This window comes from Miniopterus schreibersii (genome assembly GCF_964146895.1).
Source record: "Miniopterus schreibersii genome assembly, chromosome: 12".
NCBI lineage: Eukaryota > Metazoa > Chordata > Mammalia > Chiroptera > Miniopteridae > Miniopterus > Miniopterus schreibersii.
The window spans coordinates 73,114,300-73,140,910 of NC_138112.1; the positions used below are offsets into that span (position 1 = coordinate 73,114,300).

General features: G+C 64.7%; 3 protein-coding genes across 32 annotated transcripts in view; 1 reads left to right on the plus strand and 2 right to left on the minus strand.

Moving 5' to 3' along the window:
- Nucleotides 1–1,999: 1,999 nt before the first annotated feature.
- TNNT3 (troponin T3, fast skeletal type) lies at nucleotides 2,000–18,738 on the minus strand. 25 transcript variants are annotated; one of them, XM_081154482.1, is made up of 13 exons: nucleotides 18,556–18,610; nucleotides 16,056–16,091; nucleotides 14,240–14,269; nucleotides 14,072–14,086; nucleotides 13,144–13,198; nucleotides 7,320–7,365; nucleotides 6,471–6,587; nucleotides 6,298–6,375; nucleotides 5,946–6,059; nucleotides 5,706–5,815; nucleotides 5,478–5,568; nucleotides 4,411–4,451; nucleotides 2,000–2,227 (listed from the first exon to the last, which is right to left on the minus strand). In XM_081154482.1, exons 7-13 carry the CDS (start codon nucleotides 6,552–6,554, stop codon nucleotides 2,173–2,175), a joined length of 573 nt encoding a protein of 190 aa, XP_081010608.1. In that variant the 5' UTR covers nucleotides 6,555–6,587; nucleotides 7,320–7,365; nucleotides 13,144–13,198; nucleotides 14,072–14,086; nucleotides 14,240–14,269; nucleotides 16,056–16,091; nucleotides 18,556–18,610; the 3' UTR covers nucleotides 2,000–2,172. The 25 variants fall into 25 exon arrangements, with proteins under 25 accessions (XP_081010608.1, XP_081010611.1, XP_081010613.1 ...); XM_081154485.1 differs by lacking the exons at nucleotides 4,411–4,451; nucleotides 14,072–14,086; nucleotides 16,056–16,091; nucleotides 18,556–18,610 and adding exons at nucleotides 3,725–3,765; nucleotides 10,056–10,074; nucleotides 10,721–10,756; nucleotides 12,923–12,937 and having other exon boundaries at nucleotides 13,169–13,198; XM_081154487.1 differs by lacking the exons at nucleotides 16,056–16,091; nucleotides 18,556–18,610 and adding exons at nucleotides 10,056–10,074; nucleotides 12,923–12,937 and having other exon boundaries at nucleotides 13,169–13,198; nucleotides 14,240–14,256.
- Nucleotides 18,739–20,504: 1,766 nt separating this feature from the next.
- PRR33 (proline rich 33) lies at nucleotides 20,505–26,552 on the plus strand. Its single transcript, XM_081154494.1, has 2 exons — nucleotides 20,505–20,587; nucleotides 24,529–26,552. The coding sequence occupies exon 2, from the start codon at nucleotides 24,538–24,540 to the stop codon at nucleotides 25,993–25,995; it is 1,458 nt and encodes a 485-aa protein (XP_081010620.1). The 5' UTR covers nucleotides 20,505–20,587; nucleotides 24,529–24,537; the 3' UTR covers nucleotides 25,996–26,552.
- LSP1 (lymphocyte specific protein 1) overlaps nucleotides 22,748–26,611 on the minus strand; it is a 35,506-nt gene continuing 31,642 nt past the window's right edge. For all 6 annotated transcript variants that reach the window (XM_081154495.1, XM_081154496.1, XM_081154497.1 and 3 more), the window contains one exon: nucleotides 22,748–23,468. The gene's annotated coding sequence lies outside the window, so the exon portion shown is untranslated. The remainder of the gene's footprint in view (nucleotides 23,469–26,611) is intronic.

Below are 26,611 nucleotides of genomic sequence, written 5' to 3' on the forward strand. Positions count from 1 at the left end.
AAAAATAAAAATAAAAAAATAAATAAAAAAATCCTCCGTGCTTTTCGGTGGGGAGATAGCTAACTGCTGGCTCAGCAGCTTTAAAATGAAGTTCTGCGCTTCGCTCTGAGTCAGTACAGCAAGTCACGTTTCCCCTGGACGCCGGCCACTGTATCTCGTTTTCAAATGCATTTGTCAAAAAGTTGCTTACGGTGCTGTTTCGCTCCCAAGTCCATCCCCGCGGCACCCCCCCGCCCGCCTCGTTTGTTACCGGGGTGTCGCTTTTTCCGCAGAGCCCGTTTCAACCCTGTGGCTCTTGCCCGTGAATTTTTTAAATGGCGTCTTTATTGTTGAACGTGTTACAGATGTTCCCTTTCTTCCCCCGTTGACCCCTCCACCCCGCCCCAGGCCTCCATGTTTTATTTTACTTTATCTTCTTGCTGTTTCATGCTGTTCTTTTTTATTATTATTTTAGGGTTTTGGGTCGTTTTTTTTAATTTCGTGCACTAGATGTTGAACTTGTTAAGGTCCGGGGCCCTCTCTCTCCCTTCCCCGCCGCGCGCCCCGGCGTTTCCCCCGCGGGGCCTGCGGGGCCGCAGCCGGTTCTGTCTCCCGACCTCCCACGAACGACCCTCCGGTTCTGAAGTGTGTCCTGCTTCCCTCCCCGACCCCCTCTCCCGCCAGGAGCTCCCCAGCCCAGGTTTTCGCGTCTCCGAACCTCTCGTGGCCGAGGGCGAGCTGCCCCCGTGGGGCGGCCGTGGCCGGGGGACCCTCCCGTTAGGGCTTCCACGTCCCCGCGTCGCGCACACAGGCTCCGAGGCGCGGGGCCGTCGGCGTCCACGGCCGGGCCCCCGCCGCCTGTGACCCCCCTGACCTCGCCGTGACCGCGAGGTGGCTCTGCAGGCCCCACTCGGACCTCGGCCTGTTCGTCCTGTCCGTGGTCCTGCCCTTTGCCAGGAAACTCACACTATTCTGAGCCTGCAGAGCCCCCGGCATTCTCACACCCGAGGGTGCTGACGGTCCCCCCAGGGCAGCTTCTGCCTCCTGCCAGCTCAGTGCTGCTCAGTCGCCTCGGCTCACAGGCTGCTGTGCGTGGCCTGGTGGCCACTCGGGTCCGTGGGGCCTGTCGGTCCTCACAGCACCCGTGGGCCTTTGCAGCATTGCAGTAGAGCCTGCCGGCCACTCCGTGCGTTTGCTCCGCAGCCCGGGGTCGAGTGTGTGGGGAGGGGGCGCTCACGCGTGTTGGGGGAGCGTGGGGTATGTGTGTGCTGCGGGTTAAGAGTGCATGTGGGGTGCCCACACACAGGACACAGTGTTTGAGGGGGCATGTGTGTGTCGGGGTGCTCGCACGTGCGCCGATACGCTCTGGGGTTCGCGGCGGTGGTGGAGGGGTCCGCCCGCCCCCCTCCCCGCTCCCCCCTCCGCGGAGCCTTCCTGGAGGCCGTTCCGGACTCCGGAAGCTTCCTCCGTGAATACCTGGCTGTGCAGGCTGTGCGTCTTGATCCAATTTTTCTGATTTATATTTTCCATAATTCCGTTGGGTCAGGATTTTCAAATTTATTACACAGTGTGCACTGTGTTCTCTTATAACATAGAAAGAGCGGTCTGTCTGCCCGCTGCTCACACCGAAACGTGCTTTTCCGCCTGTTTCCCTCGGCGGGTGGGGCCCTCCCAGAGCCCCCGGCTGCGCCCCCCACCCGGTACGGATCTCCCTCGGCCCCCACATTTCTGGGGGACGTTTGTAAAGTCTCCCACTGGGTGCCGGGCCTCTCCAGTGGCAAACGCGTCGGCCCCAAACCGGCCTCAGAGCTGACCCAGGGGCCCAGGACCGAAGGGGCTTCTCGGGGTGGAAGCCACGGGCAGAGCCAGGCGGGAAGCCCAGGCCCCGCATCCATGCAGAGTCCGGCCACAGCCCCCTGGTCTCTCTCTCACAGCACCCAGTGTCCCCTGGGCCCCCGGTGCTTCTGTCCCCTTTTCACCCCCCACCCTGCACCCCCACAAGGAGCCAACGCACACCAGGTGGAGGGGAGTCTGACAGCTTTATTCACAGACCCCGGGGGACAGGGGCAGCGAGGACAGAGATGTGGAGGGTGCTCCAGAATTAGCCCCCCGCCCCCAGGCCTGGGGGCCAGACGCCACCATGGGGGCTGCACCGTCCTGTGGTCTCTGCCTCGGGGGCCCTCTCTGGCTGCTCTACTTCCAGCGCCCGCCGACTTTGCCCTTGGCCGTGGCCCCGGCCTTCTTGCTGCTGCAAGTGGGAAGCAAGTTGGTCTTGAGCGTCAGGGTGTCCAGGACCCTGGCTGAGCCCCCTCCCAGCCCCTGGCAGACCCCCAGCCCTCACAGCTCTGCCCACCCAGAGCGAGGGGACTGTCCTGTCCCCTGAAGCCCCCGGCACACATCCCTGGCTCCATCCACGTAGCAGCGACTCACCTGTACCTGGCCCGGCTGGGCCTGGGCGGCTTGGTGCCGAGGCAGTTAGTGTGGTTAGGAGAGGGGCTGGCACAGCGTGTGGGGGGCACCTTTCCCCACCTCCCTTCCTGCCCCAGGGGCCCCGCTTAGGGACTGTGCCCTGGAAGGAACGAGCCCCCTGGTCCTTCACTCCAGATCCACAGTCCCGACCTTATGGACTCAGGACCTGGGAGCCTCTGTTTCCCTCCAGAGTCTTGGTCACTTGGCCACTGGCTAGAGCTGGACCCTAGGATCAGGAGGTCACCACCCCTGAGGCGGCGGTCCTTAGGGGCCTACCCCTTCTGTCTGAGGCTCTCTGCACCCCAGTGAGCCAGGGGCAAGCTGGGTGCTGGGTTAGGCGAGGTGGGTGCAAGGACCAGAGTGTGTGAGCCTGGAGGCCCCCTTTTTGGACGACTGGCTGGGGAAAGCAAAGTTGCTCCCAAGGGTGGCTTCAGGAGAAGGCCGGGTGCTGGTGGCCGTGCCCATGTCCCGTGTCCCACAGGATCCAGCCTGCGAGCTCTTACATGCATGTACCCATCCACACACACACACACACACGGGTGCACACACACACATGCATGTGCACACCCAGTTTAGTGGCCCGCTCTGGGGGCCTGCATCAGCCCCTGCCCCACGCAACAGAGCCAGGGAGGAGGGGCCCATCCAGGGAGCAGCAGGAGGCAGAGAAAAACCTTAAGCTTCCCAACTCCAGGCCGTCCATGGGGCACTGCACTGCCCGGAGTGTGACTGCCCAGGGACCAGGCCTGGGGACAAAGCCGCAAACCAGCAGCAGCCAGGCCCAGGGGTGGGCACTGGCCCCTGCAGGTCTTCCCAGCAGCTGTTGCAATGGGACCAGTGGACTCGGGGGCTGATCTTACAGATAGAGATTCACTGTCCCGAGGATCCAGGGTTGCAGAGGACCTGGTGACAAGGCCCAGGCCGCCTCATCCCCTGTCCCAGGTCACCTTGGAAGTGACACACTGCTTGGACGCCCAGGAGCCCAGGCTGCCTTTTCCAGGCCACTCAGAAGGCCGCCCAGAACCGCCCCCAGGCCTGCTGCTGGCCTACCCTCCACCCCTGTGCCATCCTCCTGGGCTCTGGGGCAGCGTGGAAAGGAGACTGGGGGTCCCGGGGTGCAGGCCCCACATGCTGGCTCGAGTGGCTGGCGGTTAGTCCTGTTACTGCTCTGCTGAGGGCTGGCCGCCCCGGGGACTGGCTAAAATTGCCCCGTGGGCAGGGGCAGCCGTCCCCTGGGGCCGTGGCCCCGAGCAGAGCGCAGCTCGGGCAGGCTACTCACTGCTTCTGGGCCTGGTCGATGCGGCTCCTGAGGTTGGTGATCTGTAAACAACACGGACAGCTTACCGCGAGGAGTCCAAGCGGGGCCCAGCGGGTGTGGGCCGGCGCGCCCTTCCTCGCCGCGGGCCTCCTCGGCGGCCCTGGCGGGCCTCGATGCCACACGAGGGCCACTCGCTCCCTTACTGTGCCTGACTCCTGGCTGGCGGACACCGTGCCTCGGCCCTCGGGCTCTGACTTACTGTTGGTGGTGCACTGGAGGCCTGGGCTACGACACACAGCAGCTCCGAGCTGGCCACTTACCTTCCAGCCTGCGGCAGGATGTGGGGCCGAGGGCATGGGGCGGGAGGCGAGGCTCGCAAACAGAGCCCCTGGCCCCGGTAGCCCCTGAGCTCAGAGCCACCCTCCCGCTCCTTGACCCGCCTGCTCCCTCCTCCTAACGGCCCAGAGAGGAGGCTGAGGGGAGGGCAAGGCCCTTCTCCGTCTGCCAACAAGGATGGCAGGCCAGCCTCGGAGCCGCCGGGTCGCAGGCAGAGGGGAGCAGGCGAGGGCCGGAGGAGAGGGGGCGGCCTCCATCGCCTCCATGCCTTCTGCCGCCAGCATCCGCTACGACCTAGGGTTTTGCCATGCGCGAGGCTCACCGAGCACCACGTGCCACTAGCCTGGGCCTGGGTGGACCCGGCTACTTACAACTTGGCCAGCATCTCCACTCTGGCCCGGGCAGTCATGATCTGGAAAGACCAAGACAGTTACAGGGCTGGGTGGGTGGCCGAGGCCTAGGTTTGCCTCGCACTGGGTTTGCCTGGGCCAGGACCCTCATGGCTCTCCCAGCCCCGGGACCCTCGTGGGCTGTGCCTGGACGTGTCTGGAGGCCAGGGCCGGTCTGGTTCTGGGGGCCTGACGCCCATTCCTGCAGGCAGCCCACCCGGGAGTATCGAGAGAGAGCCGCTGTCCCCGTGCCCGGGCCCTGCTGGCCTGCGGAGAGTGTGTGCTCCTGGGGGCGGCCGGGAGGAGTGTGATGGTTGTCCTTCTGTTAGAGCTGAGGAAACTGAGGCACAGAAGGACTGGGCGACTCGCTCAAGGGCACAGGGCTCCTGAGAAGGAGCCAGGATTTGCCCGGTTGTCGGTCCCGGTCCCCCAACACCCTCTAGTCAGTGGCTGGCAGGGTGGACCGGCCTCCGGGGGCCCTGGGAGAGTGAAGGGCGGGCACTGGGCCCGTGGTGCTGAGGCTGAAAGTGCCTGAGTTCAGGAGCAACAGGTGTCACTGGGACTGGCACCCTCCCCAGGGCCCGTGTGGACTCCGGTCCGGTGTTGGCACAGGGATCTGTGAGCCCCTCTCAGGAGACTCCAAGTGGCAACCTCCAGGGAGGTACAGTCCCGGCCCCCCGGCCCGCCCTCTGTGAGCTGAGGAGGGGACCCGGGTGGGGTCCCCGGGGGCTCTGAGGAGGCAGATGTCTCGGGGTCTGTGTGGCTGGGACTTGGGTTTGCAGAGAAGGCTTTAAGGGGAGGACACCCCAGATCCAGGGGAACCTAGTGCCACCCTGGGGTGAGTTCGTGACTTTGGGGACTTTCTACCAGCCCTGGGTGGTTCAGAAACTGGACCCAGGGCCTCTGCCCGCTGCTCCCTGTGTAGCCCCCAGAGCAGAGCTGGCAGCTCAGGGCACCAAGGCCGCCCAGAGGAGCAGGGCCTGTGGGGACCTGGGGACACCGCTGGCCGATGAGACCCGGGGCCCGAGGGCCCAGGTGCCTGTACTCACGTCGTATTTCTGGCGTTTCAGCTTCTCGGAAAACTCAAACTTGTCGGTCTCCAGTTGGTACAGGGTGTCCCACAGCTCCTTGGCCTTGTCCCTGGGGAGTGGCAAAGGTCGGGCTTGGCCGGATGAGCCCTGGCCACCCGCTGTCCTGTCCCGAGACCTCAAGGAGACCCCGAGGCTGGCAGACTCGGTGAGGGCACCGCCCCCCTGCCCCCGGGTCAGGCCCCTCACCTGAGCTTGTCCTCGCTGAGGTGGTCGATGTTGAGCGGCTTGCGCCTCTCGGCCAGGACTTTCTTCTTCATCTCCCGGGCCGTCTGCTTCTTGCCTCTCTTCTGGTCGGCCTGGGGGGACACAGCCCAGCGGCCCGGCCTCAGGGGGGGACGCGGCACGGCCCAGCCCGCAGGCCCAAAGGCGGGAGGCCGGGGATGGAGACAGAGGCTGGCTGCCCCGGGCCTGAGCCCCTGCACTCACCTTGGCCAGGTAGCTGCTGTAGTTGGCGCCCATAGAGGACAGAGCTTTCTTCTTTTTCAGGTCGTCCTCGGCTCTCCTCTTGGCATCTTCCTCCTCCCTCCGGGCCTTCTCCTCCTGCGGAGACCCCGTCCCCACGGTCCTCAGGGCTGGGCCAGGCTGCCCCCTCCAGGCAGGCCTCCAGGACCCGCCCGGACCTGGCCCTCTCTCGAAGCTCCAGGCCCTGGCCGGGGTCTGCCCTCTCCCGGGGGTCTCTCAGGGCTCTGGTCATTGGCCAGCGTCGGGGTACCCTCAGGAGCAGGAAGGGCAGGGACCCTAGCGTTTCCCAGGGGTCTGGAGGGCTCTGGGTCCTCACCGCCAGCCGGTTCTGGCGCTCCCTCTCCTTCTCGGCGCGGATCCGCTGCTGTTCGGCTCTCTCAGCCCTGCGCTTCTCCTGCGGCCCGAGAAGCGGGTCAGCCCAGCCCGGGCAGCCCCGGCCCCTTGGAAGGCGACCGCGGCCCCCGCCCCCTCCCGGACTGCCCCACGCACGATTCTCTCCTTGAGCGCGATCAGCTCTTCCTCTTCTTTCTTGCGCGCCTCGAAGTGGCTGTCGATGAGGGCCTGCAGCTCCATGAGGTCCTTGTTCTGGCGCTTCTTTTGGATGTCCTGTGGGCGAAGGGGCCGTCAGTCCCGCCCGGCCCTCCTGCGCTGCAGCAGAGCAGCCCTGACTCCCCCGGTCGTGGCCGCGCTGTGAGAGCTGCGAGCGGCAAGGGATCCCGGGGCTACAGGGTCGGATGGGACCCCCCCACCTCGTGGGTGAGTCCCTGCGCAGCCGTGAAGTCATCAGGACCCCCGGGATGGACTAGCTCTGGCTAGGCCCTGTCACCATCCTGAGATGTCCTGCACGAGCCAGGCAGAGAGGAGGGACACCTGGGTGGACGGATGGGAAAGTGAATGGTGGGTGGATGGGTGGGTTGTGGATGGACGAATGGAAGACAGGACAGGTGACCGGCTGACGGATGGATGGGCGACGCATGGATTGGTGCCTGGGTGAGTGGATGGAGGGAAGGGAGAGAGATGTCCTGAGGGAGGACTTTCCTCTGGTCCAGGAGTTGCCTGGGGTCGGGAAGCCCTGGCTCTGGGTGATGGAGAGATGACCTTCTCAGGCCTGGGGCCTGGGGTCGGGAAGCCCTGGCTCTGGGTGATGGAGAGATGACCTTCCCAGGCCTGGGGCCTGGGGTCGGGAAGCCCTGGCTCTGGGTGATGGAGAGGTGACCTTCTCAGGCCTGGGGCCTGGGGTCGGGAAGCCCTGGCTCTGGGTGATGGAGAGGTGACCTTCTCAGGCCTGGGGCTGGGCCTGGGGCTGGGGACATGTTGCCCCAGGTCCCATAAACTTACATCGAAGTCTACTTTCTCCCCTTCCGGGATCTTAGGAGCAGTGAGTCTGAAGGAGAGAGAGAGGCCCGTGAGCAGGGACACGTGGGGACCCCACCGGGAGCGTTGCCTGGCCCCAGGCAGGCCCTCCCGCCCCCTTGCCCGGCCCCTGGTCGAGGGCACGTCGCCTGACCTTTGTCTTATCAGATGTATAGCCCACTGTCCCCCAGGGTGGCTTGACCCCTTCGGGAGGCTTTCAACCTCTTAGCGTCCCTGTGTTTTGCCAACTTCTGGACATCCCGAGGGCTTTTCCAACCCCGTCTGTCCAGGGAGGGCACCCTCGGGCTCCTTCTCAAACAAATAAGCACACGCCACGGGGTCAGACCAGAGGCCGGGTGGTCACCACTGGCCCCGCGGGGGGTCACGGGCCTCTGCGGGTCAGGAACGGCCCTCTCGGCCGTTTCCCTTTCTGTGGCCCCACTTTCATCTTTCTTTCTGGGGGCCCAGAGAAAGGGAGCTGAGCAGAAAGCAGCCCGAAGAAGAAAGAAAGGAGCCCCCTCCCCACGCTGGGCGGCGGGCCGAGGTACCCGGCCACCAGCCCGGCGCTCTCCCCTCCCCCGCCCCAATGCATTCCAGATGGAGCGAAGAGTTAAACCGACAACAGCGATTTTTAAAAAACGAGCCTTAGAAGAAAGTGGAACTGAGTATCGATCAAGCCGCTGGACCGGGAAAGGGTTTTCTGAGCTCAGAAGGTCCCGCTGAGGGAAAGATGGCAGATGACTTGCACGCAAATGAAAAACTTATGTATGTAAAAAAAAAAAAAAAAAAACGGCAAAAATTGAAAACGGGGTGGAGGGGTGGGGGGTGAGGGGGGAAGAAAACCCAATCCAGACTAGAAAAATATTTTCAGCAAATACAGAGAAGACTTATATCCTTATGCAAACGGACGATTAAGAAAACAGAGCCCTGCCTGCGTTAGATAAATGGGCAGAGGCCATCGGCCGCCGATTCCCGAGAAGAAAGAAGGCCCGTTCACAAGCCGGGGGGAGCTGGGCCTGCAGTAATCAAAGGAATGCAGGGAAAACAGCCCTGAGAGGCCCCTTCTCATCCATCAGCGCTCCCCGGGGCGCAGCGGTGTGGGGCGCAGACCCGCTCGCGTCCACGTAGGAGACCGCGCTGGCAAGCCCCTCGCGGAAAGCCATTTGGCAGGGACGCCGAAAACCTTAAGAGCGTTCATACTCTTTGACCCATTAATTCCAGTTCTGGGAACCGGGCCTAGGGAAATAACCCGAGAGACAGAAAATGCTTCCCACCCAGTGTTATTTATGATAGTAAAATACTGGGGGACGCCGGCAGGTCCTGCGCCAGAGGAATGCTTAGGAAAATTATGGTTTCTCCAATTGATGGAATATTATGTGGCCATTCTAAATATTTAAGAAGACTATGTAAAAACATGGAAAAATACTTATGAATGGTGCTACATTTTTAAAGAAAGCAGAATTCAAGGCTGTATAGACAGCCCGGGGTTTGAAAAACAGCTCGGGGGTTTAGATCTTTTTTTCCGAGCCCAATGCATGGAAAGAGCAGGAAGAAACGACGCTTTTCATTTCCACCCCCCTTTCCCGCAGTCTGGCTGGCTGGGTGGGAGTTATAGATGATTTTTTTTTCTTCTTCTTTCTTCAGTGGACTTTTATGTATTTTCCAAATTTTCTTTAATGAGGTGTTTTATTTTCATAATGAAAACACAAACATTTTTTTAAAACTAGAAAATATCTTGTGATCCGGCAGCTTTACTTAAAATTGCTGACAAATAAAGTGGCGGGGATGGGAAAGTGCTGGCTCCGGGCTCCTCCGGGGGGCCCGGCCGCCCCCGGTGGGAGCCCGCGCGGGCGTGGGGGCGCCCGGCATTCCAGCAGAGCACACGGGGCGGACGTGCAGTCACGTACCGAGGGCTGTGGGCTGACCTGCTTATCGCACAGAGAAGTCAGAACACTCGGATTAAAAAAACATCTCTGCTCGCTCGCAGATGCGATAAAGGAGGGAGGGACCCTCCCTACCGGGACGTGGCTCCGGCCCGAGGGGCTCAGAGGGCCCAGGGCATCGAGAGGTCACCGAGCCTGGTCTGGGCTTACCGCTGCTCCAAAGTGGGTCTCAGGGGCGAGACCCTCCTCCCATGCACCCCGCTTTTGGGTCTCTTTCCCATCTCGGGTCCTGGGAGACCCCACAACACAGGAGGAACGTAAGGGGGGTCCAGGGAGGGCAAGTGGAGGGCCGTGGGGCCCCCTTTCTCCCTCTCTGTGCCCCTCTCCCCCAGCTCCCTGTCTCCCTTCCTTCCTTGGACCCAGCTTTCTCCTGCCCGAAGTCCCCTTGCCCACACTGGACGACCCAGGGCAGAGCTGTACCCAACTGGACGCCAGAGTCCGGTTGCGCTAGGTGGGGTCCGGTCCCCGACTGTGGGGGAGGCACCGGCCGCCCCGGATAATCCCCTGCTCACAGAAGGCCTTCGACAGATACCTGGAATGTTCACCTCCGAGCAGCGACGTGGAGTCTTTCTCTCGGGGTTTTAGGGGCCAACTCATGCCTCACAGGGCCTAACGCAGTGTCTCCCTCTACGGGCCCCCGGGCCCCAGCTCTGGGGGTGTCGGTTTCCTGCGTGACCTCAGTCCCATCCAGCCCGCACACTTGCACAGGCCCCAGGCCCCACACGCCGGCCCACTTCCTCCCACCCTGCACCCAGACCTGCCCGGGTCCCACACTCACTTGGGTCTCGGCTTCTCCTCTGGTCACCACAGCGCCAGCCAGCGTGGGGAGAGGGGAGAGAGAGACCATGTGAGACTGGGGGCCCACTCCTGCCCACGGGGCCCTGGGGTCCACCTAGCTGGGGGCTTTCTGGGCTCCGGCCTGGTCTCTCTCCAGCTGAGCCAGCCACCCCCCCAACTGACCCACCAGGACAAGAGGGTCTTGTCCCCACTCTGGGCCCGCAGAAGTCCCCGTGGGGTCCGAGGAGGAGAGTTGGGGTGGGGGGACCAGGACACGAGGAGGGAGAAGGGGTGAAAGAGAGACGGAAGGAGCAGAAGCGGGAAGTACTCGGGGGTCAGGGAGACCTCGAGAGGCAGGGGCCAGCGCAGGAAGCCGGGCGAGAAGCGACGGTCTGGCCCGAGGGGCAGAGACAGGAAGGAGGGGGAGAGCCAGCAGCCCTCGCCCAGGCTCCCGGCCTGCTGGCCAGTCCCCGAGGCCACCCCCTCTGTCCCTTCCAGGAGCTTGGAGGGGACGGCGCCTGTGAGGCCCCACAGCCAAGCCTGTGACAATGGCCATGCCAAGCGGTCCGGCCTGTCCCTAGGAGGGAGACCCAGCGGGCAGCGGGCAGCAGGCAGGCCCGTCCTCTCCCTCTCGTGGGCACCCCCGCAGGGCACCGGGGCCCTTACCTTCCTCTTCCTCCCGCTCCACCTCCGCGGCGTCTTCTGGGCAAAAGCGCACATGCAAGAGAAAAGCCAGCCGGCGAGGCTGCGGGCGTTGGCGGGGCGAGGACTCGGGCATGGGGGGACGCGGGAGGCAGGCAAGGGCAGAGCCTGCACCCCATTAGTGCCCTCAGCTATCTGGGGAGGGGGTGCAGGAGCGGGGTGTGGCCATGCTGTGGGGCCGGGGTGGCCTGGGAGAGACCCCCACGCACCCGGGAGGCCTGGTGGCCAGAGGCGGGCCCTCGGTGGCCCGTGGGTGCTGGCCGCTGGCTGTTTTGAGCGTTTCCTCGGTGGCTGGCAGGGCCTACCCTGGAAAGCCGAGAGCTTCCCCCCCAGGGTGGCCTCAGCGCTGGGGGTGGGCGGTTCTGGGGGCCTCACTGCTGGGTTTTGCTGGGTTGAAACCCAGTGGGTCTAGCAATCAGGTTGAAAGAGCTGGTCGGCGCCTGGGGCCTGTTGGTTCCGGCCAGGGCCGTACCCCCTGAGGCTGGAATGTCCACTGTGCATCCCAGGGCCTTGAGCCTGGGCCTGCTCACCCCTAAGGGTGGGGGCCGCTGTGTCCCCAGGGAGCCTGCCCCTGACCTCGGGGAGCCTCCCTTTCCTCCCACCTCTGCCTCGCCACCCCGGGGCCTGCGGGTCCGAGCTGCCGGGGCTGCTCTGGCTACCCTCACGTGGGGCTGCTTCCTTTGACCATCGCCACCCAGGGCCCCCGAGGTCCCGGCTGGGCGGGCCTCAGCAGGGGGCCTGAAGCCAGTCTGGCAGCACCTGGTGCCTGGCCCTCTGTTCCTACCGGGGGCCCTTTATTGGGGCCTGCAGGGCAGAGAAGCCCGGCTGCGAAACCACCTCTGGCCACCAAGCTCCTTCCTCTGCCCTTGGCCCCAGCCAGCAGGCCCCTCTGGGAGTGGGGTGGGGGATCCAGCCTCTCCAGCCCCTGTCCTGTGTGTGCTCTGGGCAGATACCCCCTTCGTGTGCCCCCAGCTCCTGGATCACTCGGGTCACTTAGGAACCAGCCAAAGGCCTCTGCAGGTGGGCCTGGTGCACCCTCAACCAGCACCCTGGGCCGGGATGCAAGCTGTGGAGCTGAGCCAGTGGCAGGGGCACTCGGGGAGCAAAAAGCTGGCCAAGGGGCAGAAGGGGGGCTTGGGGAGGAGCGGAAGTGAGCTTCGGGGCGCCTGGCTTTCTGTGGGGGCCTGGCTGGGCCAGGGTCTGGGGTCTGGGAGGGCAGGGCCAGCCAAGAGCTGGAGGGAGAGCGCTCGTGCGGCCGACCTCCCCGGGCAGTGGGCGACAGTGTCCTGGCACCCCATCTCCCGTCTGCCTGCCTCGGCCTGGTTCGGGTGGCCTGGTGACCTGACAGCTCCTGCATCCTGTTCCCGGGACGCCTTTTGCCTGCTCGGCCACCACCCAACGCCCCTTTGTCTCAGAGGCAGCCTCTCTGAGTCCAGGGAGGGGAAGAGATCATGCTTGGGGTTCAGGCCCAGCTGGGAGGCCCCCGGAACCCTGACCGAGCAATCATGTGAATGGGGGGGGGGCAAAAAAAAGTCCACGTTGGGCCCCTGACTGGAACCTACAGCTCCCTCCCCGCCGGGGGCTCCTCCGGCCTGGGCGCTTCTGGCTCTGACCCAGGGGACGGGCCGGTCTCTGGGACCTGACGCTTGCTTAGTTTCACACAAGTGCCCTGGTTGGTCTGGGGCCGCCATCCCCACCGCGGGCCTCAGCCCGACTTCATGCTTCGCCTCCCTGTTCCCCCACCCGCCCTCCTGCCCTCCCCGCTCCGGTTTGCCATCTGGGACAGGGCATAGGCCACCTGCCCTGCCTCTGCCCCCTCCTCCCCACCCCATCCTGGCGGATCCAGGGGGCCTAAGGGAGCCCCAGCACCATCCTCCCAAGACCTTACCCTAGGCTTGGCCTCCAGACTGGCCACCCCCAACTCCCTGCTGGTGGCCTGGGAAGGGCCTCACCCCACCCCTGCGTGTTCTCTGCCAGGGGGGCCAGGAGGAAGCCTGCACCCCGTCAGCCAGCGCCGCCTGAGCCAGAACTCGAGGCCCGACCTGTCCCCACTCTGTCCCAGCCCAGCGCAACGGGGTGAGAGTCACACAGGCAGGCAGGCGGGCAGGCGGGGAGGGCGAGACAGGATGGAGGGGGAGCGGGCCGGGCTCGGAGGGAGCGACATACCTTCCTGGACCTCCTCTGCATGGGCGCCGCATGTGGGGAGAGAGGGGAAAGAGCCGCTGTGACTCGGGGCAGAGGCCGGGCCGGGGCAGGGCCGGGGCAGGGGCAGGGCAGGGCAGGGAGGGCAGAGGCAGGGGCCAGAACCACGTTGTGAGTAGGTTACGCGGCCTCAGGGCCGGGCTCCTGCTCCACCCACAGGCGGCCACGTGCGCTCAGGCGCCCACATGGGACTGAGGTCCCGGCACGTACCTGGTTCGGGAGCTTCGGGAGCTTCGGGGGCTAAGGAGGGCGGAGGGCGAGGACCGAGAGGCAAGACGCGGGTCAGAGGTCAAAGGAGAAAGGATCCGAGGTTAATGGACACAGCCGGTCACCACGCGGGAGGGTCAGTGGCCGTGGCCGAGGCCGAGGGGGGAGCATGCGGGAGGCGAGCAGGATACGGTCAGCGTTGGCCCTGGGAGCCGTCACACCCCAGGCCTAGCCCTGCCTCGCGCACGGGGAAACTGAGACTGCAGGGTGGCGTTTTTGACCCCTGGCTCTGGCTGCTGTTATGACATTACTGCTCTGGTCATGGGGACATTGGGGCTCCTGCCTGTCCTCAGGCCCCTGGGAGGGTCCCTATGCCGGGCACAGAGGCCATGCTCAGGGCCGAGCTGCGGGGGGCACTAGGCACCAGGATGGATGGGCCCACTGGGGCGGGTTGGAGGGGTGGAGGGACAAGGGTCCCTGCTTGGGGCCAATGGCACTGGCTGGGGGCACAGCCCTCACTCCAAGGCCAGGCTGCAGGAGCTGTTCCTCTGTGGCTCTCTGCTCACCCAAGATCTGGCCTGAGCCCTGACCCAGGTGGGGGGTCAGAGGTCATGTGGACTCTCAGTTGCCCACCCTGGGGCAGGGGGCTCTTTTCAGAGCCAGCCTTCATCTCACATCTGGTCCAGCAGCCCTCCAGTGACAAACCCAGGGGACTTCCCAGCCCTCAGGGTCTCCCCGGTCTGGTCAAGCGTCGGCTGTGGTTAGTGGGTTATGTTGGGGGCCACATGTGGGGGCCCCTTGGCTGGCTGGTGCCTCGCTATGTCTGGACCCTCGCCCCCACCCCTGCGTGGGCTCCAGCCAGGCCCCGGGCCCCACATGGGGACCAGAAGTCCTGTGTGTTCATACCTTCCTCATGGACTTCTGCGGGCGGAGAGGCACCGGACACGGGGCAGGAGGAGAGAGGAGAGGGTTAGGCCGGGAGCACACTGCACGTCCTTAGGGGTGGGGTCGCTGAGAGCGCCAAGGTCAGTGGGCACATGGGCTGGAGGAAGGCACCGGACCCAGCTTACTCACCTTCCTCCTGGGCCTCCTCCTGAGCCTCCTCTGAGCCCAGGGCAGCAGGGACCGAGAAGGAGAGAGAAGCATACACAGTCATTAGTGGGGCGAGCGGGTGGCAGGGAAAGGCTGGCACGAACCGGGGCTCGGAGCCCCGAGCCTCAACCCTGCCTCTGCGGGGCCCCCTCCTCCGGGCTCCAGGGGGCCCCGGGTCCCTCTCTGCCTGGGGACCTGCCGCTTTTCCTGGCACTGAGGTGCGTGTCCACCGAGGGCCTGGCTAGTCCTGCTCTGCGGGTCCCAGAATTGAAAAAAGGGGACAAAATCCTCGAGCTACGAGAGAACACCGACCCCAGGGAGAAAGTCGGCCTGGCTGGGGCACGTGACCTAAGGTAACGGCCACCCTGGGGGTGTCTTGGGCACGCAGGGGACCCTGCCCACGGGCCGCATTGCAGTCCAGGAAAGAGGTGGCCCCTGGGACCACGTTTCCTGCTCAGAAAGTCTTTCCACCTTTTCAGCAAAAAAAAAAAAAAAAAAGAGTGTTTTGCTCACGTTGTCAGGGGAGCCAAGTGTTTTCAAAATATTTTCAAAACATAGCACCCAGAGGCCTCCCAGCAGAGCCCTGCCCGTGAGGGTGCGTGAAAGTGTTCCCAAGGTTGAGCGGGTGCCAGGGCCTTCGAGGGCCTCCCATCCGAGCCTGAGAACCGCCTCTCCGCACCGTTCCCAGGTGCGCCTGCTTGGGCACGACCCGGAGGTTCCCACGGTGGCACGAGGGAGGGGGCTTCGGATTCCACCCGAAGGTTATACAGGGCAGGGGGCTGGGGGAAGGGGTTGCTGAGAGAGACAGAGAGACGGGGGGGGGAGAGACGCAGGCAGGGCCTGCGAGCCAGGCCCTCGATGTTAATGAGGGGGAGTGTTACCGGCCGGGCCCCCCTAACTGCACACAGCACGGGCTCCTCGAGGGTGAAAGATTAATGAATGATTAATGAGTGTCCGTCTATTAATCAGTTAAAGAGATGGGAAGTTAGCCGTGACCACAAATGGGAATTAATGGTGAGGAAGGTGGATGGTTAATTGTCGAGCTCCAAGGGGCCCCGGGGTTCCCGGGCCGAGCGGATGGAGCGGACCCGGGTTCACAGGGAGGCCCAGGCGGGGGCCTCCGGGGGCTGTGCACTCACCTTCCTCCTCGTATTGCTCTGGAAGGGGGGATAAGAAAGGACAGGAGCCTGTTAGCGGGGTGACCCCCACCCCAGGGCTGGCCGGGAAGGGAGCAGGACCGGTGCCAGAGGAAGAGGAACCTCTGGGGACGACAGCGGCTTTCGGGGAGGGTCTGGGACCCCCGGCGCCTCTGTCCTACTGGGGAGCAGGGCAGAGAGCGGTTGGGGCCTGCGGAGCTCCTGGGACCAGTCTGCCCCCCGCAACCTTGCGGAGCGGGCTGGGTGGCGTGCAGGGCAGGGCAGGGCAGGGCAGGGCACAGGGCTGGGCTCAGGTGGGACCACATCCCAGGGATGTCACCTTCGAGAAGGAGGAGACCTTGGGTGCAGGGGCAGGCGTGAGGAGCCCCTTTTCAGAGGGGTGTTGATCTGGGGCCCACTGAACAGGGCAAATCTAGGGCTGCCAGCCCGGGGTCCCCAAGGAGAGACGTGTGTCCTCTGTGGGACTAGTGCTCCCCCGGGGGCCACGCAGACAGAGGTTGTGGCTTCGACACTTACCCTCCACCTGTTCGCTGTGGGGGAGAGAGGGGGAGAGCGTGAGGGGCTTTTACTCGGCTCGGGGGGGGGGGGTCTCACAAACACAGCCGAGGCCCGGGGGTCTCGGGTGCTGTTCGGGCTGCTACTCACACTTCTTCGTCTGACATGGTGGCGGGCGGCTTCTGCAGGGGAGACCAAGACCCGAGTCAGGAGTTGCCTCGGTCCAGAGGTGTTGGGGTGGGTAGAGGCTGGGTGTGTGGGGGCACATCTGTAGTCTTAGACCCACGTCACCCCCTTTTTCCTGCCCTGGCTCCAGCCTGGAGCTTGGAACCCAGCGCTCGATGGGATGTTGGAAGGTCCGAGAGTCCACCCCCCGCCCGGGAGAAATGCTCCGCGGGGTTCCCCCAGGAGGGTCTGCTCGCCCAGGCCAGGGAGCGCCGTCCAGGCTGCCCTGGACACAGCAGTCCCGCTCTGCTGACACCTCTTGGTGGTCTTGCCTTGGGCCAAGGTGGGGGCTCCCTGGTCCTCCCGCCCCACTACCCCCACAAGGGCCCGCATTCCTGGTGTGAGCTCCAAGCTCCCTTTTGACCCACGGGCTCCTGCACGGACCCGCTTTCTCTTACGAGGGCCTGGGGTCCCCTGCGTGTCCCCACAGCCCTCTGCAGGGCCCTCTTTCCAAATCACAGGGGTGCACACGCTGTCTCCTTGTCTCTCCCTCATCCCACCAGGCAGCAGCCCGGGCTCCAAGCTCGGGGGCCGTTTCCCTATGTGTCCCCCCCCAACACACACGTGCTCTGCAGAGCCGAGCGGGGGAGCCCCGTCCCGCCAGCCCCCCGCTCCCCCGCCCGCTTTCCCAGGCCCTGCGCGTGCTCTTGAGTTTGTCAGTGTCTGCAGGGAGCTCTGCCCGGGCCGCACGTGTCCAGGTGCGGCCGGCCCCGGGCCAGCGCGCTCGAGGACCGTCTTCCGGTGAGCTGGCCGCCGCGCACGCCCGGGGCGGCCGGGGCCTGGGAACGCTCCGCGCAGCTGCGCGAGATTGCCGGCCGGGGGATTCAAACGGCCCAGTGCGTGACCGCCCATTACCGCTCGCTTGAAGACAATAGCTGTGGCCCCCACCCCCGGGGAGCTTTCTATAAGAAAAACACGAGTTCATCACCGAAAAATGCGTGCACGTCGCATTGCTAAGGTGGGAGCAGTTGTGCAAAGCCTCGGTCAGGAATGTTGATTTTCCCAGAGCAATTTCAGCTCCACGCATCATTAACTGGCGGAGCTCTGAGAACCCCTCCGGGCGGCGGGGCCCTTCCCATCCCCACGTCCCTTCCCGACCCCACTGCTCTCTCCAGTTACAACCTCCGGCCTCATCCACAGCGGGGGCCTCACTGTTCCCCTGGCCCCCCGGACCCCCGGCTTCCAGCCTCGGCCCTGGGGCCACGCTCTGGAGGGTCAGCGAGAGCCAGGGCCTCGCCCTGCTGTGCCCACCTCTCACCCAGGCAGCGCCCAACACCTGTCAGCCTCCTTCAGGGGGGCGGTCATAGCCCGAGCCTGGGTGCAGGTTATTTTTAAGGAGCCAGTGGCAGCTGAGGTATCTGGAAATAGGCACCCAGATCAGCCAAGACTCCTTTGCCCAGAAACCGAAGACGGCGGGAGGGGGGCTACGGGGCAGCTGCCGGCTCAGGTCTTAGCCAGGCCTCCCTGCTCTGTCCCCCCCTTGGTCTCCCAGGCCGGCTTGAGTTCCTCTGTCCTTCTGGGCGGGAGCCCAAGGGGCACCCAGGAGGGCTCCTGAACCCCCAGTCAAGGTGCCCCTAGGGGTCCCTTGCAGTGTGAAGTCCCCCCTCCAAGCGGGGAAACTGAGGCCCCTGGGGCTCCTGCACCTCCACCCAGCAAAGGGCTGACGGCAACCCCACGGGCGGCTCTGTGCCCCTCATGTCCTGTTCACCGGGAAGGGGCCGAGGGTGGGGTGTGCTTGGGGACAGGGGATGGCATTTGGACAGCTGAGGAGGAAGCCAGCTGTCCACCTAGTGTCCTGTCCTCGGAGGGACAGGGGTGAAAATAGCCTGTGAGGTCAGCGTTCCTTGGGAGACGCTCACCCTCCTTCCCAGGTGACAAGATGTGGCTGGGGGGGGGACACAGGAGGCCCTGCCACTCACTTGCTGTGGGGCCCTGACCACGTCCCCCCTCCCCCCGCCCAAGCCCTGTTCCATCCTGTCCTTGGGTCCTAACCGCCCGCCTAGGGGCTCGCTCCTGGGGGAAATTCGCTGTCATCTGTACAAATGGTGGCATGGCCATGGCCACTTGAGGCCCAGAGCCCCGGGCTCCTGGGAGGAGCTGGCCAAGGGGCCCTCGGCTTCGTGGAGCCCGGGGGGGAACCCACCGCTCCTGGCCACTTGGTCTCGAACCCTCAGTTCTCTCCAGCTCTGGCCTGGGGACGGCCCCTCCCACCATGGACCTTCCAGAAGGCCCCCCCTTCCTCCTCGGGCCTCCGCTGCCCCGTGTTCTGATGTGGAACGGCCTCTTCTGGGTTCAGCCCCGGGGGCCTGGGGATGCCGTCCTGGGGGCTGCCGGGCTCAGAACTGAGATGCGTGGGGTGTGGCGTCCCGGCCCCTCAGCACCGGGCCCCGCCCCCCAGGCCACTGCTCCGGCCGTACCCACCTGCACGGAGTCCGGAGAAAGGGCTGGAGCTCCCTGTGGACAGGACAGGACGGGTTCAGGCGCTGCCCTCCCGGCCTCACACCCTTATGTTATAGTGACATTTGATCTTTCGCAGCAGCCCATTGGCCAAGGGCTGGGTGGCCCGGGCCATGCCCATGCGGGTCCCTTACCAAGTATAGGAATAGCCGAGGAGGCCCAAGGAGGTGAGGATGGGGAAGCATCTGCCCAGGAGACAGTCCGCCCTCCGCCCCCAGGAGGTGTCAGCTTCTATTTTTACTCCCCCCACAGCAACAGCGGCACATTCTTGATGGCTGAGGGGGATGAAGGAGGGTATTGGGTGGCCCCAGGGACCCTGGCTCCTTGGGCCAGCCTCGTGGGTCCCCAGCCCAGGTGCCCCTGTGTTCGAGGTAACTGTGGGGTGCACTTTGCCCAGGAAAAGGGTTACACTGCGCATTGTCCCCAGCCCACCTGCCCCCCATCAGAGGAGGTGGCCGGGGCTTAGAGACCCCCATGGGGTGAAGGACTTGGAATCCTCAGCCAGGACCCTCACGTCCAGGCCACACCAAGGCTGACTGGGTCCTCTGGGTGCATGCCGTTGGGGAATGGGGAGTACACAGGCAAGGGAACAAGCAGCCACTGGGAGCTGGCATCTCCCCTCTGGCTGGTGCCCGCCAGGGCCAGGGGCCACCCTTCTGCCATCAGCCGGGATCTCCCAGTTTCGGGGTCCAGACCCTTCAGGCCTCTCTCCCAAGGACTGGGCTCAGTGTGCCACTCACAGTGGCCACCGATCCCGGCCTTTCTTTTTGGAATTCCAGGTAACACCATCCAACCAGTAGACATCTCGCTTGGGCCTCCGGTCGTCCCCACGCTGACCAGTGAGGCCACAAGCTCCCATAGTAGAGTAACCAAGGCACGGAGTAGGTGAAAGCAGCCTGGCACCTCCTTCCAGACGCCCGGGCTCAGACAAGGGGCCCGCCAAGCGCAGATGTGGGCTCCGTGGAATGAGCTGGTTCAGGGCAGCAGCTGGTAGGCTGGCACCCAGGGCAGGGCTGGGTCCTGGGAGACACGGATGAGGTCCCTTCTCTCTGGACCTTAGAGGCAGGGATGTGAGGCTGAGCTGCCCCGGGGAGTTAACCTGCCCCAGCTCCACCTGCTCCACCCCACTCTGGGTTCTCAGAGGCTCCTGGAAGACTTTAGTTGCACCTCACTCAATCCCTGCAAGTTGGACATAAGCCCAGGGACCCTAGAGGCAGGGACGTGCCCGTGGTCACACAGCAAGGGCAGTCAGATGGAGCCCCTGCCCTGCCCACCTCCCTCCAGTGCCCAGCAGTGGGAAGCCCAGAGACCGGAGCTGCTGGGGACATCCCTGCCCTGCTGACACCTTCGCCTCCACCTGTCCAGGTCTTGGGATGGGCAAGGGCTTGGTAGGTCACATGTAGTCCTGACCCTTGGCCACTTTGGGCCCACTTTATGTCCAGTGGGCTCTCTGCACACACCTGAATGGCTCATAGACTCCCCTGCTTGTCTCCCCAGGGGTGGGGGTACCACCCCTTCTTAGGCTGGTTCCCCTCTTTCTGCTTACAGAGACCCGAGGACCTCCCCAGAGGCACCAATGCAGGTACACACACGGGGACAGCGTCAGGGGCAGCTGGCCGTGTCTATAGGTCATGCCGGAGCTCGGCCTGGGAAGCCCTATGTACCCAGCCCCACTCAGACCCCGGGGTCATCACTCTGGGGAGCTGCGGGCTGCACCCTACCCCCTGCCAGGCCCAGGGTGCTCCCAGGGGCTACACCTGCAGTGGCCCCACTCGGCCAGCAGAGGAGGGTGGCTGCCCGCTCAGTGGCTTTGGCCTCTGGCAGGTGCTCCCCATGTTCTGGCTAAGCCAGAGAGCGGGCGCTGAGGTCAGAGGGACAGGGAAGGTTTTATTTCGGGTATCAGTGACCTCCCCCTCAGGCGCCAGGCCCTTGGTACAGCAGGGCACACTAGTGGACATTGCTGGACAGACGGCCGGCTGCTGAGGGCCTGCGGCAGGTAATCCACACCCGTCCCCCATCCTGGCCAGGCTGGGGTGGGAGGAGAGGGGGCAGGGCAGGGGCCTCGGCCGGGGCAGGGAGGGCACTGGAAGCAGGGGACAGGGTGGCCCAGCCTGGGCAGCAGTGGGGACTTTCACTCCAGGAAGAGTGTGAGAATTGACTGCATGGCCTCGGCCCAGCCCAGGGATAGTGGGGGGTGGGCTTCTGAAGTTGGTGAGGCTAAGCCGAGCCAGGGCAGGGTGGCCCTCTGAGCGTCTTGGTTCCAGCTGTCCTTGGGGGTGACCCCAGGATGGTGGGGAGGGCAGGGGTCCCTCAGTCTTGGCCCAGCACCAGTGTGTGTGGTTGCGGGGGTGGGGCCCAAGGAGCTTGCACATTGCCTGATGCCAGCCTGAGCTGCGTTTGCCAGGCCATGGGCTCCGGCTCTGCCAGGCCCAGCTACAAGCTGCCGACACACCACTGTCCCAGCCCCGTGCCCCACACAGGTTGCTCTGGGCAGTCCATTGATCAGGGTCCCTCTTCCTCCTGTGTGTGGAGCCCTGGTGCCCAGAACAGTGGAGCGGAGGCGTAGGATGAGGCCTCTCAGGTAGGAGAGTGGATGGGGGCCAGTTCCTGGCAGCCCCAGCCAGCTACCCCTTGGGCAGTGGTCCCTCTGAGCCTCAGCCTCTGTAATAGGTAGGCACTGACCTCCGGTCCCTGGTCACTGCAGGGGTAGGCGTCAGCAGCGATACTCACACTGGGCCAGGTGCCAAGAGGGGCTGGGGAGGGTCAGGGCAGCAGGGCTGGTGGCCTACCTGGCACCCTCCACCCCACCCGCCTCACCCCCCTTGGGTTGTCCACCCTGGTCCCAGCTCCCCGCCCAGATGTGGGCCTAGGCTGCCTCTGCCTGCTGTCTTCAGCTAGTGCCCCACCCAGTGCAGGAGGAAAGAGGGCACCGTGTCCCCTGGATGCGGCCTCAGAGGCGGGCCAGAGCGAGAAAAGGTGCCAGGCCCTTTCTGAGCTTTAACACTTCTGAGCCCTCGTGTTCACTCTGTCTGTTGGGTGGTTGGCAGATGTTGACCATGAAGACTTCGGAAAGTGGAGGCTCTGAGCAGAGCCCAGCCTAGAGCCTCAAAGGTCCAGGCCAGCTCTGCGAGGGAGGCTCCCAGACACTGAGGGCAGCAGGGCCCAAGTCAGACCCCAGTGCAGGTCCGGGGAGAGGAGGGGGAGCAGGGGAGGATCCCCACCCTGTCTCCCACTTCACACGTGTGCCCATTCACCCACGTACACATTTACTTTCATACATCCATTCCCACACCCACTGTCTATTTCCCTCCCTTCCTTCCTCTTTTTCATCATCTACCCACCCACCCACCCATCCACTATCCGCCCACCCACCCATCCATCATCCACCCATCCATTCACCCATCCATCTATCCATCCGTCCATCATCCATCCATCATCCATCTATCTATCCACTCACCCATCCATCGTCCACCCATCCACTCATCCATCCATCATCCATTCACCCATCCATCCATCCATCCATCCATCCACCATCCATCCACCATCCATCTATCCATCCATCATCCACCCATCCACCCATCCATCCATCCATCCATCCATCCATCCATCATCATCCATCCATCGTCCACCCATCCATCCATCCATCCATCCATCCATCCACCATCCATCCACCATCCATCCATCCATCCATCCATCATCTACCCATCCACCCATCCATCCATCCACCCATCCATCCACCCATCCATCCATCCATCTACCATCCATCCATCCATCCATCCATCATCCACCCATCCACCCATCCATCCATCCATCTACCATCCATCCATCCATCATCCACCCATCCACTCATCCATCCATCATCCATCCATCCATCCATCCATCATCCACCCATCCACTCATCCATCCATCATCCATCCACCATCCATCCATCCATCCATCCATCATCCACCCATCCACCCATCCACCATCCATCCATCCATCCATCCATCCATTCATCCATCATCCACACACCCACCCATCCATCCATCATCCACCATCCGGACATCTGTTCATCCACTGAACCTTCACTGAGCAACACCTGGTACTGGGATGGGGGATGACCCCAAGGCAGCTCTTGTTTTCAGGGGGTACACAGACCAGAGATGCACACTGTTTTGGTGGCTATGAAGTTTCTATCAGGCCGGTCAAGGGAGGAGACATCACAGACATTCAGGAAGAGGAGGGTTGAACCCCACCCCAACTTAGGACACCACATACCTCAGATCCCAGAGGCTAATCCCAGAAGCCATGGGAAGGGACAGGGTGCCTGAATTCAGAGGCCAGAGGTCCGAGTCCCACCACCAAGCTAGGGGATGATCGCCTTTGCCACCTGGCCAGCCCTGCTCCCTTGCCCATCCCCCAGTTAGTGAGCAGCAAAGGGCCAGCACATGGGGCATGGAAAGAGCTTTTATTGCACAAAATGAAGGGGCTGCAAGCAGGAGGTGGGGAAGGGCCTGGGGCCTGAGCATCCAGCACAGGCGCCAGCGGCTCTTGAAGGGATGTCCCCTGGCAGCTGCGCTCTCTCTGCACAGGCCGTCCCTTTCTCGTGAGCGTGTGGCCTCTGCGGGCTGATCCCCTTAGCCAAGCATCAGTGAGGATCCCTTTCCTCGGGGCTGTGAGAGGCAGAGCTGGTGGGTCTGGGAGCAGAGGGGAGAGGGGTCGGAGGTCCAGGGACAGAGGTGGCAGCAGTGGCAGGTGTTGGAGGGGCATGGGCAGCCAGGCGGGCAATAGGGAGCGGCTTCTTCGGCAGGGCTGGGTGGGCATCTGGCTGGACTCTCCCCGGGAGCATGGAGGGGGGTGTGGAGGGAGCCGCCTGCCTGCACCCGGGCTCAGGACCGCTGAAAACACAGGCGGGTGGGAGCGTTAGGCTGCGGTCCCAAGAGGTCCCCTGCCCCTCCCAGCCTGCAGCCCCTCGGGTACCACCCTGGCGCGCCCACACAGCTCTCCCCCACCACCTGGAGCAGCCTCCCCACTGCAGTCTCTAAAACCCTGGTCTGCCTCCACCCTGGAGGTCGGCTACCTGAGGCTGAGCTCGGCGCCCCAGGTCTTGCTCAGGACTCAAGGCCCAGGCAATGCTGCCCGTCGCTGCTGGCCTGGCAGCCCCCCAGACACAGACCTGGGGTTCTAGGGTGGCTGGGGTCCCAGCCGCCCAGAGCAGACAGCAGCCCAGATGGAGCCCCAGGGCAGACCCCTCGGGCCCCTCCCCAGGCTCCTCTGCTCCTGCCTGGCAGAGCCTGCGGCCCCCGGGCCTCCCTCCTCCCCCACACAGGCGGCCTCTGGCTCGGCCCAGACACCATTTGTCAACGTCCTTGCAAGCACGTGGCGCCCAGAAAGCAGGGCGGGCGGGCGGCTTGGCCGGGACCACCCGAGCCTGGAGGTCTGCGGGAAGACCCGTTTAGCGTAGCTCAGCGAAAATTGCTCCCACCTCCAGGCCACTCGACCTCTCATGATGCAGCCCGGCGCCCCGAGCCCCTGGCCGCCACCCTCACCGCTGGCTCGCAGCGGACGCGCCTGTGGTCGGGCCGGCGACGGCACGGCGCCCCTCACGCGTTTGCGGGCGGGCGCTCTTCCTGCCCTCGCGGGCGCCTGGCCCAGCACGTGCCCCCCACTTGGAGCTGGCCCGTGGGTCTCCCGGCCGCAGCTGTGCTCCAGCCCTCGTTCATCACCCACCAGTGACTGGGCCTCTGTAGGCTCGTCTCTAACCCTGGTGATGGCGCAGCCGCCCACAGAGTCGCTGGAGCACACAGACCTGCCTGGAGAGCACCTGGCAGGTGCCCAATGCGCAGGAGGCCAGGCACCGAGGGTCAGGCAGACGCTCCCAAATGATGGGGGGCCGTTGTTCGGGAGGGGGCCTGGGGGTGAAGAGGGCTGGCTGACGGCTGTCCCTCCCCACCCCAGGGTGCAACGATGCTCATCTCGGCTGCCTCGGTGCCCCATGGAGCGGTGGGCCTGTGCCCCCAGGGGCCCCCTGCGCCCCCACCGCCCCTGCTACCAAAGCCCGGGAAGGACAACCTGCGTCTGCAGAAACTTCTGAGAAAGGCAGCCCAGAAAAAAGGGATGGGGAGTGGGCCCTCGGCCCCCCCAGGAGCCTTCCGCACCTCCCTGTCCCCCGTGAGCGAGGCCAGTCACGACCAAGAGACCACAGCTCCGTGCTCCACCGAGGTCCCTCTCATGGCGGCCACCCTGTCCCACACCCCCAATGTCCCCATCACCCGCCGTGTGACATCACCCCTGCAGAAGTCCACTTTCTCCCTCAGCCTCACCCAGCACAGGAGCCTGACCACCCACGTCAAGACCCCAGGGCCGCTGCTCATGGCCCCTGCCCCAGAACCCGCCTGGTCCCCCAGTGGCTTCGCCCGCATCTCAGCCCCCGCAGCAGGTGACACCCACATCAGCCAGGTGCACATCCAGCTGGTGCCGTCCCCGGGGGCTCGGACCCCTGAGCCTCCCCAGATGGCCCCCGATGCAGGTTCTGGCGGCCGGTGCCGAGACACAGCCACTGGCCCTCATGGAGTCCAGCCCTTGATCCCGGTTGCCCACATCCACCCCCTTCCTACTGGAGCCCAGGCTGCCAGGCCCTGGCCTGAGGCACCCCCTGTGCCCAGGACACCCCCTGGTTTCCAGGCCCCGGGGCCCAGAGAGGCCAGTACCCGAGTCGTGGTGCCCGTAGCCCCCACCTATCGCTCACCAGGGCCCTCGCCATACAGGCCAGCCCTCGGGACCCCCGCGGCTGAGCGCCTGGAGGAGCCCCCCACTGCTGGCCCCGCCGCAGAGGCTAAGCAGGTCTCTAGCCTTCCAGGGGCCTTGTCCCCCGCCTCACCGCCAGGCCCCCGCCCTTGCCCTGTCCCCAAAGTTGCCCCCAAGCCCCGGCTCAGCGGCTGGATGCGCCTCAAGAAGCAGCTGATGGAGGAGGCGGAAGAGGCCCCGTTCCTGAGGCTGGAGCAGAGCCCCGAGCGAACGGAGCAGGAGAAGACAACCCCTGCCGACCAGGAGCCCAGGCCCCCCGCTGACCCGGAGCCCAGGCCCCCCACCAACCTGGCCCCTCAGCCCCCCACCAACCTGGCCCCCCAGCCCCCCACCAACCTGGCCCCCCGGCCGCCTGCCTCCCGAGCCTCCAAGCTGTGGGATGCTGTGTTGTACCGCATGTCCGTGGCCGAATCCCACAGCAGCCCCGCAGCGCCCAGGGACAGGGTGTGTACCCTGACCGGCCTCGGCCGCCTGCCCTTTATGTGCCGACCCCGCTTCAACGCCCGGAAGCTGCAAGAGGTGGCCACCCGGCCCCCTCCCACCATCCACTCCGTCCTGGAGCTGGGCCCCCAGCCCAAGAACTTCAACCGCACAGCGGCCGGCTGGAGGCTCCGGTGAATGGCCGGACGGGGCGGCCCCAGGGCCCAGGCCTGCAGGCGGACAGAGGAGCCACAGCCAGTGAAGAGGGTTGCAGGCCACATGGACTGGGAAGGGCCAGTGAGGACTGAGGGAGCCTCAGGAGGGGCAGGTCGGGTGGACAGGAGCACGAGGACCAGGGATGTGGGACAAGTATGAGAGCAGGTGGGGCAGGGAGGAGGCAGTTTCCACGTGTGGGAACTGGAGGGAGTGGAGTGGGGGGCTTGCAGCGGGAGGGAGAGTGCCCAAGTCCACTGTGGGCAGGGATTGGGCAGTGCCCAGTGCTTGCTGGGCCTCCTGGGAGGAAGGGAGCCAGGGAGGGAGAGCTGAGCTGAGCCCCTGCACACTCTGGGCGGCCACTCTGGGGTGGGTGGGAGAGGGGCACAGAGGGACTTGGGGACGCCTGCAGCCATAGCTGCTAGAGCAGGACTCAGGAAGGGGGCAGAGTCGGTGGGGGCCAGCTGCCCACTCACCCCAGGGCACAATGGGTGCTATACATGGATCCTGGGACCCAGGCCACTAATAAAAGTATGTCACTCCAAAGCACACTGGGTCACTTTTCTGACTATGCACCAGCTGATGGGAAGGGCCGTGGAAA

Bases quoted from the DNA above. Each gene is read 5' to 3' on its own strand.
- TNNT3 (XM_081154473.1), bottom strand. From the start codon at position 6,554: ATGGAGCTGCAGGCCCTCATCGACAGCCACTTCGAGGCGCGCAAGAAA. The intron at 6,376-6,470 runs GTGCGTGGGGCA...CTCGGGCCGCAG, and splicing joins TCGCGCTCAAGGAGAGAATC to GAGAAGCGCAGGGCTGAGAG. The intron at 2,228-4,410 runs GTAAGTAGCCGG...TCCCACTTGCAG, and splicing joins GTGGAGATGCTGGCCAAGTT to CAGCAAGAAGGCCGGGGCCA.
- PRR33 (XM_081154494.1), top strand. From the start codon at position 24,538: ATGCTCATCTCGGCTGCCTCGGTGCCCCATGGAGCGGTGGGCCTGTGC.